The sequence below is a fragment of the Crocodylus porosus genome, unplaced genomic scaffold (assembly GCF_001723895.1).
Source record: "Crocodylus porosus isolate Cpor-Errol unplaced genomic scaffold, CroPor_comp1, whole genome shotgun sequence".
NCBI classification, from domain to species: domain Eukaryota; kingdom Metazoa; phylum Chordata; order Crocodylia; family Crocodylidae; genus Crocodylus; species Crocodylus porosus.
The window spans coordinates 92,568,554-92,581,978 of NW_017728886.1; the positions used below are offsets into that span (position 1 = coordinate 92,568,554).

The following is a 13,425-nucleotide window of genomic DNA, read 5'->3' on the forward strand; positions in this document are numbered from 1 at the left end:
GCTCCACAATTCAAAAAGGATGTGGAGAAGCTTGAGAGAGTCCAGAGGAGAGCCACGCGCATGATCAGAGGTCAGGAAAACGGACCTTATGATGACAGGCTGAGAGCCGTGGGACTCTCTAGCCTGGAAAAGCGCAGGCTGAGGCGTGATCTGATGGCCACCTATGTTTATCAGGGATGACCACCAGGATCTGGGGGAACGTTTGTTCACCAGAGCGCCCCAAGGGATGACGAGGTCAAAGGGTCATAAACTACTGTGAGACCATTTCAGGCTGAACATAAGGAAGAATTTCTTTACTGTCCGAGCCCCCAAGGTCTGGAACAGCCTGCCATCGGAGGTAGTTCAAGCACCTACGTTGAACACCTTCAAGAGTAAATTGGATGCTTATCTCGCTGGGATCCTATGACCCCAGCTGACTTCCTGCCCTTTGGGTGGGGGTGCTGGACTCGATGATCTTCCGAGGTCCCTTCCAGCCCTAATGTCTATGAAATATGCAGATATCTTGAATAGCATACTCCTGCTCTTAAAAGGTAATATTTGTAGGCAATCTGAATAAATGCATGCAGGCACTCATGATGATAACCCAGGTTTCTCTTATTGAACAGCTCCAGCTGTATTCTCTAAATAGTGTACTTAGTCCCATCTGCACTGTGACTTTCTGTGTCTCTTTTTCTCAGGTTCCTTCTGATGATGGGAGTTCTTTTCTGCTGTGGAGCTGGCTTCTTCATCCGAAGGAGGATGTATCCTCCCCCACTAGTAGAAGAACCGACCTTTAATGTGTCTTATACCAGACAACCAGCCAACACTTCCTCAGGTTAGAGACATACTGTCTTCGTACTTGCCTGTCTGATTTCTTAAATATGCAGAGGGATAAAACAAAAAATCACATGTTTGTAATATTGAAGAACTGTTGGCTGAGGGCAGATGCAACACTAATGTAATTCGCCACACAGGATATAGGTTCAGATATTGCTTTCAGACACATTGCTGAATTCAGTGGTTACTCATGCTATTGAGCTCTAGAAGGAAAATATTCTTATGAAAGGATTTTTTTTTCATATTTAACCTTCTTCCCCCTCTTCTTTTCAATAACTTATTATTATTATTTTCATGAGTATAAACCAGATAAGGCAACTATGCCATTGCAGCATGTACAGAATAATGGGCCACGGTATAATCATGAGATTCTTTTCTTACACAAGTAACAAGTTCCAGATGGTTTGTACAGGGCATTGGAAAATAACTTCTTTGTGAAAGAAATAACCAAACAATTTTCTTTCAGCAATAGTGGATTGTTTTCCCATTTGTCTTGTGCTCAACCCCTCTCTCTCCCTACAAAAAAATCACATTTTAGTTTGCCCTTCATTGAATTTCTGTAAAATATGGGAAATGCCCCGTCTTTCCAGATTAATTTGATCATTTTCTCATTTGCAAGCAATTACTTTTGAGGAGGAGATCTGGAGGAGATCTGGGGCTTTTCTGGCCCAGATTTTCCTCCAGTTTACCCATTCCCTAAACAGTCCAACCCAGAGAGCCCCGAGGAACTGGGCTCAGCCACAAGCAGAGTGTGGTCATCCTGTGAGGTCTCTTGAAGCCAGCTTCATGATTGCAAGACCTTCTGCAGCACAGATGGCAGGGTAGCATCTGCCTCTAAAGGCATACCAAGGCATAATACCCTAACATACCTGTGCACCATAGCAACCACAACCTGAAACCCTTCTAGCAATGCTGTGCTCATTGCACATGTCTGCTTCATATCTAGGACATCTACACATGTCTTGTAGAGAGCCTGACACTACCTCTGTGCTGAAGCCTTCTGGTGCACTCATTCTGGCAGGAAGATGGCAATTTTATTTCACAGCAACTTTGCGGATTTTGAAATCTGTTTTAGTTCCATGTTGAAACGGCACCAAACCCTTTTGGAAGTAGGATTATGCCAAAATGTCTTTTTGAAACAAAACACTCAGGTTTTTTGTTTGGGTTCACCATGGACCTCAAAAACGTTCCTGTTGAAAACCTCAGTGAATTGATCCATCTCTGTGAAACAATTCAGCTGCCACAAAACTTTGTATTAAAATAATAGAAACATAGAGAAGCAGGACTGGAAGGGTCTTCTATAGGCCATCTAGTCCAAACCCCTGGCTGAGCCAAGATCATTTGCATCCCAACCATCCTATACAATGAAAACAAGAGATGTCATTGAATATATCCTGAATAGCTCTTGTCAGGAATAGCACGGTGTAGAGAGAGCTTGCATTCTGATTTCCTGATCTGTTGCAACTAGACACGGTCTGCAAGTTCTGAAAACACCCCCATTCTATTAGCTGCATCCTTATATGTGCATGCACATGCACTTTTTCAGCTCAAGGTCTAATCCAGAGGTGCCAAGTATGTGGGGCCCACCTTGGAAAAAGGACTGTCCCCTGAACTGCATAAAATTTTCCACGTGTCCATCATCATCATCTCTGCCCCGCCCCCCCCAGTGCCAAAAATAAAAGTTGGTGCCTGTGGGCTGATGTAACTGGATCTCACATGCACATCATCTGACTTTATATTTCTCTTTTAGCTTATTTTTATTTTTTTTAAGGTTGAATCCCTAGGAAATTTCCATTTACATTGAGATCATGTATACTTTTGCTTTTATGGGGGGTTTTGAAAGTTTTTTCACATGCTTTCATGAAATTAGTTGCTTTCAGAATAGGAAAAAACCTAAAAAAGTTTTAAGCCTCAAAAATAACCCTGGGGTTATATAAACAAGGGATGTTTTATGGCTGGACTGGCAAATACCATATTCAGTTTTAGAACAGAGCGTTGGTTTTCAGTTGCACTCCAGAGGGCAGAAGTCGCATGTAAATATAAAGTAACTAGTTCAGCTAAGTCTTTTAATTTCCTATCTATGAAACCTGATTTTAAAAGTGTTTTTTAAAAGTTTTTTGGACAGAATTCCGAGCCCACTCAAGTCAGTGGGCTTTGTGTCGGGTCCTTAGCTTGGGTAAGCCCTTATTCAGTGTCTTTCGTGAGCCAAGATTAAGATGGACATGTGAACAGATTGATTCATGGCAAGTCAAGTTTTCCTGTTTTTAAAAAAAATCTACGAACATATGAATCAGTCTCACCCAAGCAGTGGCAAAGTTACTCCTAAATTAATCGGAGGTAATTTTCTAATGCTTTCAAGAGTGCCCTTCGAAGTAGTAATTCTCAATGTTTTTTAGACTTGAGGAATCCCTCCATAACCTTTGTGAACTGAGCAGCACCCCATTTCAAAAATAAATTCATTTGAGAGCCTGTAATGCAGTGAATGAGGATGGAACAGGTTACCCAGAGAGATGATGGAAACTCTGTCTTCAGAGATTTTCAAGACCTAGCTAGACAAATCTTTGGCTGGGATGATCTAGTTGGGGATGGTTCTGCTTTGAGCAGGGGGTTGGAAACACTAGATGACCTCCTGAGACGCCTTCCAACTCTAATTTTCTATGATTCTGTGAATGGGAGAGGGGGAGTAATGGCTGGAAGGGAAAAGCCTGCACTTGTTTCCTACCCCCTGGCACCTCCCTTCAAAGGCTGTCACAGGACTCCAGGGCACCCTGCTTGAGACTCACTGGTGTAGAGCCTCGTTCTCCACTCCTTCCATCTTACTCTTTCTGTATTCTTCTATGTTTCTGATCAGGCCTGTCCTTTTAAAGCATGTGCAAGGCCTACAAGGCTGAGCACAGTTCTCCTCGGGCACATCTACACATGCAAATGCTCCTGGATGGGTTTATTGCAGAGCAATTTACGCTGGAGTAAATCCACCGTATGCAGGCATCTACACGTATATCCATTTAGGAGCAGATTTGCTGTTTCTGGCAGTAGTCTGATCTTGCCCACTCTGCAGCAGCCAGGGGGAGCTCTAAGCTATCCCTGGGTGCTAGCCCAGGGGCTGGCAGGGAGCTCCGCTGCATCAAGGGGCTGGGAAATTGCTCCCTGCCCCCGGGACCTGCGTGCTGCTGGAACAGGCTCCAGTGACGGAATCTGGGCTGGGAGAATGTCCCTGTGCCCCAGCAGCAGGGAGCTCCCAGCCCTGGCTCCATGATCGGTGGCAGGGGGCTTGGAAAGGACACTGGTGAATCAGTACAGGGGGCAGGGACCTACCCCCTCCTTGCAGCTTTTTCCAAGCCCTGTGCCTTGATTGTGTGATTGGGACATGGGGCTGGGACCTGCCTCTGACTGGGACAGTTCCCAGGCTGTGGGGGTGACAGTCACTAGCCAGCTCCAAGCTGCACATGCAGACCTTCCTGTGCAGTCTGGGGCTGGCCGGGAACTGTCCTGGTCTGGGGCAGGTCTCAGTCAGCTCCAGGCTGGGTGGGGAACTCTCCCTGTGCAGAGAGCTTCCAGCCCCCACTTTGCGATTGCAGTTGTGGAGGGGGGACTGGGAGATGGCGATTTGAGAAGCAGGGGCTGGGAGCTCCCTGCTTCCAGGGCAGGGGGACAGTGTCCACGCATGGGCTCTGGTGGTGGAGCCTGCCCTGGCCGCAGGCAGCTCCTGGGGGCAGGGAATAATCTCCTGCCCCTTGCTGCCCAGCTGACTGGAAGCAAGCATGCTCCTGGTCAGCCATTTATACATACCTTACTGCACAGTAATTACGTGGCAGTTAATTTGCTACTTGCATTTGCAGGTAGCAGATTAACTGCTGAGTAGAGCATATTACTACACAGTAAGGATCTGCACATGTAGATGGTGACACTTACTGTGCAGTAGTTGTTCTACTGAGCAGTAAAGCTTCTCATGTAAATGCGTCCCTTGAGTCTTATGGCATCTGGAGCTTCTTGGCATCTCAAAGCTGAATGGTTTTTTACTATTTCCAATATACTGAACAGTAAACACTTGTGGGATGTTTGCAGCTGCATTGTCTCACTTCTGGGATTTGGTCTGCTTAGGGTGAGAGAGGGTGGAATGTAAGTTGTGGCTGTGCCCCTGTATCTGACAGACGTGGTGTGGACTTTGTCCTATGGGGTGATCCTGCAAGGTCAGGATCCAGCCTTGATTTTGCTGTTGGGTTTATTGAACCTGAAACATGCATCACTGATTTATACACAATTTATTTCCACACTCCCACACCTACATTAAAGATAACCCTAGGCATCTTAACATTAATGATTGATTTTCCTGACAGCAGTGTGTAATGCACTCTGCCATTCCTGTTCCTGGGTTTCTGTTGAATCCGTGAGTGTGGATACACTCCAGTATCCACAGTACGCAACATGGTTACTGTAGTGTAAACAGATTACACAGAGTGGTCACATGATGCACAGTCTTAAACCAGTGTAAGTCACTTTTCTCTGAGGTAAAGTTACTGCCTGGAAAATGAGGACTAACGATGCACACTAGGGTAAGTTGTGTATCCTCTTACTCAAAGTCATACTAAAGTATGCTCAATGAAGTAGACTCCCTGACATCTACTGGCTACTTGTTGCAATAGCACTTTCTGTGGGCGGGTAGCTTGGAATAACTGTTTTTTTTAACTCTGGAGTAAATTTATTAAAGATTAAAAGCCAAGCTAAACTATTGAGTAGTAATCATGGTATGTATCTGCACCCAGAGCTATAATTCAGAAATACACAAGATTTTTGACAAAATGCTTCAGGAATCCTAGCTTGATAGGACATGTAGATGCAGATGTACCTGCACTGATTTGGATTCAGTTCCCAATCTGGTCTCCATGATTCCATTCTGTAATGAGAAAATTAACTACATTGAGCTGAAGCAAGATGGAGAGCTCCTGCTGACCAGGTATAGGAAGTAGGGAAATTATTTGAAAGGGTTCCTTTCTTAGGGGTGGACCTAAGAGAAGGTTCTGTCCTCCCAATCTGCTTTTCCTTATGTTCGTCGGCCTGTTATTCTATTCTGCTTATTCTGTTAACAGGCCAAAACACCCTATTGAACAACTACAAGCTCCATGGATGTATATATCTATAGGTTTTCTGAGCCTGAGAGAGGATTGAGGAATGTTTAAAGATTCAGTGCGTCTGGGTAACACTGCAGTAATGCTACTTCTGTAGTAACACTGAGTCCAGTAACAACTGAAATATGGAAACTGGTCATCTACAGGACAGCCCTTTTTGGGTCTGTTCTCTTCAGAGGAGGATTGGGGAGCCAGCCCCCAAATAAAAGACTGTTGTTTGACAAGCATAATATGTTAACTCTGTCTTGCCATGAAAAAAATATTTGTGTATTCACCAAGATAAACCTTGTGACATTACCAGACAGCCTGACTTTAATTACTGAAACCATGTGATCTGGGATTTCACTGAGCATTATGCTATCTAAAGAGTGAGGAGGACATCTCCCATCCTTCTTAATGGAAGCTCTCTCTGATTTCCTTGGCATCACATGGGGGACAGGGAATTTCCTTTTGATTACAACTTTCCTGTGGCTCTGTGGAATTAGATTTCAGCATTGTCATGAAATGAATTTAGTGCTCAGAGAATGTGACATTTCTTAATCTTATTCTGTGCTAAGAGATCCTGTCCCACTATATTAAGTAGACTTTATTGACTAAAGTATGTGATTCAGCCCAACTCCAGTTAGTTCTGCTCAACCTATCTCTAAGAGGTGAGACCTGTCTTAGAGTGAGACCGATGGCTTGGGGCACACCCAAATGTACAAAAATGTTCAGTATATTATAAGAATATATGATTGGAACGAGTCTTCTGGACATTTACAGGTTGTTGTTAACGGAAGGTTTCCTCAAAATCACTTATTCAAACCCTCACCCATACCTGTAGGGAACACTATATGAAACACCAAAATCATCCTATCACATGCTAGGGTAAAAAGCTAGGACCATTAGAGCACAGCCAATGCAACAACAGAAGAGTACTGTAGTTCATTATAAAATAACAGGCAGTGCTTTATGCATCTGGAAAGACTCTGAATGAAGATCTTAATTAACAGAGAAACTTATAAGGGGGGAAAAAAAGCCAAAGATTCCTTGTGTGTAATTCTGGAATCGCCCTGTGGGGTGCAAAATAAGTATAAAAAAACAAGCAGCAACCTTCCCATCCTTTACCTTTTGTCCTTCTAGGCTGCAGAACAAAGTCAGAATTGGATAAGGCCCTAGGTGAGGCCTGTTGAGTTTTTCTGGGTGTAATGACTAGGCCCTGCAGAACCCAACTGCCTGGGAAGAATTGCCCATGTACCTAGAGCAATGTGCACATGCCTGTACTGCCCCCCTCATCCTGCACACAAATGCCAGCATGCAGACACACGCTCAATATCAGTAGACTCTGGGCATGCTTGTATTGTGGTAGATTTGACCCTTCCTTTTGAAAAAATGGCCTTGATGTTCTTGTTCTCATCCACAGATCCAGACAGAAAAAGGCCTCAGAGCAGTAAAATGTCTGCATTTTATTATGGCAGGGGTTTTCAACCTTTTTAATAAGTGTACCCCTGGTGGCTGGATGTGGAGCGGGGGGGCGGGGTACACAGTCTGAGGGTAGAGGTGGCTGCCACATGCAAACATTCCCACTCTCTCACCCCCAACATCTGGCCAGCTGGGTAGCACCTGTGTGGCCCGCAGAGGGGTGCTGCTGCCTTCACCTCCCCCCAGCCCTGCTCCTGGGAGGTGGCAGCCCAGGGTGGTGGGTGGAGGTGCTCTGTCCCCTCCCACCCACACACACCCCCTAGGGCCTTCCCAGGTACCCCTGGGGGTATGCATACCCCTAGTTGACAGCCCCTGTATTATGGTGTGAATTTCCATGACCCTGACAGTGTGACCGCGCTAGCAGCCTCGTTGTAAAGAGGGCTTCCTCCTTTGTTGGTCTCTAGTACTTTGGAAAACAGACCAGTTTTCTTCTGTGGCTAATACGACGTCCCTGGCTCCTTCTCTAGAGAACTAAGCTTGCTGTAAAGCACTGGGCTAGCAGAGAGGGATGTTCCTGTGGCAGTGAAGTCATTGCAGAGGAAGGCCTGGCTTTGGGACTCTTGCCTGCCATGAGTCTTGTCCGGTCCTGTCTTTCCTCTCCTCCCATGGAAAACTTACCCTGAACTCCACATCCCTACCCTGTTATTCATTGAAGAAGGAAAGGTTGTAAATAATATTTTTTCCTTCCTGACTCCACCTCTCTTCCCCCTAGCAAAAACTGAATTTTCTTTGTTACCTCCTTAACGTGCCTCGGTATGAGGGATGATACAAGCATTCAAGGTTAGGTCCACAAAAGGATTTGGGTGCCTGAGTGCTTAATCACCTTCATAGTTATAAAGTTCTTCCCAATATCTAACCTCAATTTCCCTTGTTGCAGCTCAAGCCCATTGATTCTTGTCCTGTCTCCTGTGGACACACAGAACAATGGATTGCCATCCACTTTATAGCAGACCTTTTCAATTTTTTTAAAGACTGTCTTCTCTTTCCCCCACTAAATAATCCCAATTTTTCCAACTTGCCAATCAGTGTGCCTTCTTTCTCTTTTCTTTCAGGTGCACCGCAACCTGGGGTGCCATATTACACCGATCCAGGAGGACCTGTGATGAATCCCATGGCCATGGCCTTCCACGTCCAGCCCAACTCCCCACAGGGAAACCCAGTTTACCCACCTCCACCTTCCTACTGCAACACACCACCACCCCCATATGAGCAAGTGGTGAAATCTTCCACGTAACAACTCTGCTGCTATGTAACCTAACTCTGTAGGAAGAAGGTGCCATTGCAAAGTGACAGGGGTGGAGGGCTTTCAGCCCTTTTGAACACTTGCTGGTTCTGTAATCTCCCCCTCCTTTCCCATTAATGTTACTTGCAAGGGGTGATTTTTTTTTTTCTTTCTTTTTTTTCCCAATAGGGGGTGGATTTTCCTTTTGTCTTCAATTCAAGAGTAAAGTCTTTTTAAACCTTTTAATGGAAACAGATATTTAAATCCTTTGTTTTCTCTTTATTTATTGTTTTTTTAAATGTGTATATTAATGCGCGTGGCAAAGTATGGCAAGCAGCTCTTGAGTTTTTTATTCAACCCCAAAGTAATTGATGGAACGTGGAATTCCAATGGAAAGGAGAGAGGCAGCGAGTTGGGGGAGGAAGGGAGAAATGGGCCAGTGCAAGCTACTTAGATGGACTACGACCACCCGCCCACCAATCATGGTACATGGCTTTCTTATAAAGCTCTGTTCTGTGGCAATGGGAGACTAGTTGTTGTGGAAGCCATCAAATGAATGAGAAATTGAGATTAGTTGAGTCAAGGGGATGTGTTTTGTTTGTCCTTCTTGGACTTCATTGCTATAAAAGGTGGAGCTTAGAAACCATGAATGGGCAGGGCTGCAATGACTTGACCTGCCTGCACAGGACTCTGAATACGGCAGCTTAAACCTGGCTCCTCCTCTTCTTTGGACACGTTGTTGTTTGCCAAGGATTGTATAATACTGTTGATGATCTAAATGTAGTGGGGGAAGTGTTATCAGTGTACAGTTTCATAGAGTGTAAGAGAAAGAACTTAGAAATATCAGGATGCACAAAAGAGTTTCTGCCCTAAGTTTAATGTGGGGAAAAATACAGAGGAGGGCCCTCAGGTCCCAGTCTTGTTCCCTTGGAAATCAAAAGGAGTTTTGTCATTGATTTCACTGGGAAATGACTGTATCCTGGAACCATTCAGCATATTAGATAACCATATGTCTGTATCTGTGTCTGTGTGTACAAGAATGTTGTCCTCTCCTAGTGATGGATTCTGCAAAACCCTCTCTTACCACTGTCACAACTGCATAACCTGCAATAACCTTTTAGCCTGGTGCACAGACACTTTGACCATTCAGCTGCTCCTGGCAGCGAAAGCCCTGGACATTATGCTAAGCATCTGCACCAGGCTTTAAACAAACAAAGTAGTCCCTTTTCACTCGGAAGTGTTAATGGGGGTGATTTTTTTATTTCAAATATTTCCAATTAAAGTGTGGTGCTACTCTGAAAGTGGTGATGGGGAAAAATGGTGGCTTTCTAGCCTGTGTGTGTATTCAGTCGCATCTGCTTATATGAGTGACAAAAATGACTTGCTTTTTACTGCTCTTGGACTTGTTAAACCACTCCCTCAGCCCCTTGCCCAGCATACATAGAATTGTTTTCTAACTTTGTCTCTTGCAGCTGGGCCAGCCACTGAAAGAATAAGGATGTACACGTGTAACTCACAGCTTTCTCTGAAAGCACATGCATTGTCACAAATATAATCCTGGGTATTCTTCAGCCTGCAGAGCACTTGTTACTGATGATGACATGTGTCACCTTGGTTCTCAAGGCCCAAGTTAACTTTGAGGCTTGGCAATCAGAACAACTTCGCTTACAATCTGAGGGTCTTTGGTACAGAAATCGCTGAGTGAGAACATGGCAGCTTAAACCTGGCTACGCTTCTCCTTTGGACACTTCGTGTTGTTTGCCAAAGAACTTGCAGTGCTGCTTGTAGTCACTTTTTGAAGTGGCACCAACCTTTAAAGAGCAATATCCAGCTCTTCTAGTACAGGTAAAACTCATATTGAGAATCAGCAGTTCATGGCCACAGAGAGGAAAGAGAATATTTTCTAGATCCCCTCCAGTAATGTACACCCAAGGTGGGAATCTGCCTGGTGTAGCTACAGTGAAATTGAATCAATTACACATTTTATTACATACCATAATCCATTTTGTATCACTTAGTGTTGGACTTCAGCTAGATTCAGCCTGCTCTAAAGGTTTTGCCTTTGATTTAAATTAGATTAAGATTTGGCCCAAAGAAAATATTTAGATTTGTTTAGTGAATAAATATTAGCTAACTGCCAGGAGCTGTACTGTCTGTCTGCTGTTTGATCTGGGTTTTATCTCTATATCTGACTATTAGTCTTGCTCACACAGAGAAATCAATAGAGGGATAAAGACAATAAATATCAAGTTAATGCTAACAGTAAAGTTTGGTCATTTTTAGGGTTTTCTTACTACAGTCTTTTTAACAGCTGCGGGCATGATTCCAAGCCCACTTAGGCTGGTGTCAACCAGGAATAACTCAAGTTAAGTTGGTATAGTTACACTGTTAAGAAATTTAAAATAGGGCTCTGCAGTTGCACTTGCCTTTTATATTCTAGTCAATACCACATGGAGTCTCAGATCATAGCTTTCCATGTGTCCTCATACTCAACATATGCTTTTAAAAGTGTTGAATACAATGCTCATATCTACTTATCTTAGGCTGGAAGAAGGTACTCCATTTTACTGTACAATACTGTAGAATTTCATAGTACATGACATGTTCTTCACCTTCTATCATGCTAGTGATGTTTATGTATTCCCCCAAGATGTTTGACCTGATCTCTCATTTATCCCTTCAGACTCTGTTGTGGATTAAGAACTAACCGTCACATTCCAGTATCTTTCATCATTTCCCCCCCCATAAATTTAGAGAATGGGCTTAGCCACCTTCACCCATGCCCTTCCCACCAGCTTAATTTAAACTTTCTGTGCCACATTCTGAATCATCTTAAGGTACTGTATATGAGTAATAGTGAAGGGCAAAAGTCTCTCAGCTCCATGTAAATGATCTTAACTACCTAGCTGAATCTAAATCTTTTGGTAATCTCATTACCATTTTGGGTCATTCAGCAATTCCCACTGCCATGATGTCAAAAGTGATCTTGCAAACTCGTGTGTGCTTGGCTGTAAGCCGTAGGACATCAGTGGAATTCTCCATGTGCTGAAGGATAAGTATGCACATGCAGGTTTGCAGAATCAAGGCCACTGTCTGTTCTGATCTCCTCACCTATGTGGTTTTTTTTCCCCCACACACTTCTAGGTATACAGCATAGCGGGAGATTTGAGGTCATCACTACAGGTTTCCCCTCCAGGGAGAATCTTGCACTTGATGTTCTCTCATGTCGTCAAGCTACTTGGAGATTCACAGGTCTTAAAACCAGAAGGAGCCATTAGATCGTTTAGTCCAGGCTCATACATACCACAAACGAGAGAATTCCACCCATTGACCCTTGCATTGAGCTCAAGGATGAGAGGAAGTACAAGAAAAGTAGTTTAGTTTTTATCAAGTATTGCAGTAATAGTATGTTGTTCTGAGGCTATTGCTATTAAAATGCTTTTTCTAACCATCCACCAGGGAAAGGATATAGCTTTTGTGGTTTGAAATACAGGTTCGATGGACATTTTAGACGGGAATTAGCTATGTTTTGTTCAGGTTCAAAAGACCCATCTGTCTGCACGCTATGACTGTATATATTTTCTAAACTAGTGTGCACACTAACTTTAAAACTGCCTACCTACACCATATTATATGGCTGTGTGTGCACTGTCTTCATTTTTTTCTTAAATGAATCAAGAATTTCTTCTTTCTTTAATCAGACTGGGACCTATAGTATTAGAATATAGGTGGTGTTAATTTTTTTAAATATATGTATGTACATGATTAATGTGTCTTTTAAGAAAGCTAATGTTTTCCTGATAACATTGGGTGGAGCCCTTTTACAGTGAACTCTTATGCTTTATATTGAAATTCAGATTCTGGTAAAGTTTTTTTTTTGCTTTTTTTCAATCTAATTGATTGTTTCGTTATTTATGTTGGTGGATTATACCACTCCTTACAATGAAGTTAAACTCCTGTTCTAGTGAAGTTCTTTGGTACTTAATTGAAAACATAGCAGCTATATGAGTAACCCTATGAATTACTTTCAGATTGCTTGCATGCTTTTCCTCTCCTCTTTTTCAAGTTTTTTAACTTTTTTTCTTTTTTAGTAAAAATAAATAAATAAAATAAAAGTGGGGGGGGGAAGAAAACCCTGTACATTTTTTAGGGTCCTGTTTCATATGTATGTAAAATAAAGTTGGTCTGGGTGTGTACCTTGCTTCTTTTGTCCAAAACAATTTGGAGGTAAATGTGGTCAGAAGTCAGTATTTTTACAGCTCTGGCTTTTACCTTAAAACAGGTTCACTAGAAAGCTCCTTCAAGCTGCATTTGGTTAAAGATGAATAATTTCTAGCCATCTAATTACTTTGTATTGCTTTTCTCCTAGCTCAAAAAGGATTTATGTTAAGGGAAAGCTAAACTGTGAGGTGTCCATTTTATACAAAATGAAGGAACACAGTGCTAAAGCCACAAAGGGACTTTAGTTAAGGCAAAGTGCAGATGCCACTGAGATCTTCAAGAAGGGATTGGCAACCTGTGGGCCACAGAACAACAGGATCTGGACCACAGAGCTACAGGCAGCAGGGGCTTTGCTTGTGCCTCAGTTGGATCCACAGCCGATGCAGCTGCAAGGACAAGCAGTAGCAATAAGAGCTGGGTCCTAGCCCTGATGCACTTTGGACCCAAGCTGGCCATCCCTACCTGCCATCTAGCACTGGAAACATCTCGGCACTAGTTATCAAACAGGCACCTAGGAAGTTATGCACACAGCCATTTCCAATCTAAGAAAGCTGAGTTTCTTGGAGCCTCGTGCTTGAA

General features: G+C 43.4%; 1 protein-coding gene across 1 annotated transcript in view; it reads left to right on the forward strand.

Annotated features, from left to right (window-relative positions):
• The window catches only part of VOPP1 (vesicular, overexpressed in cancer, prosurvival protein 1), a 110,012-nt gene extending 97,193 nt beyond the window's left edge, over positions 1-12,819 (forward strand). The window contains exons 4-5 of the mRNA XM_019539275.1: positions 678-814; positions 8,456-12,819. Coding sequence (XP_019394820.1) covers positions 678-814; positions 8,456-8,637 — 319 coding nt within the window. The 3' untranslated portion in view covers positions 8,638-12,819. The remainder of the gene's footprint in view (positions 1-677; positions 815-8,455) is intronic.
• Positions 12,820-13,425: the final 606 nt, after the last annotated feature.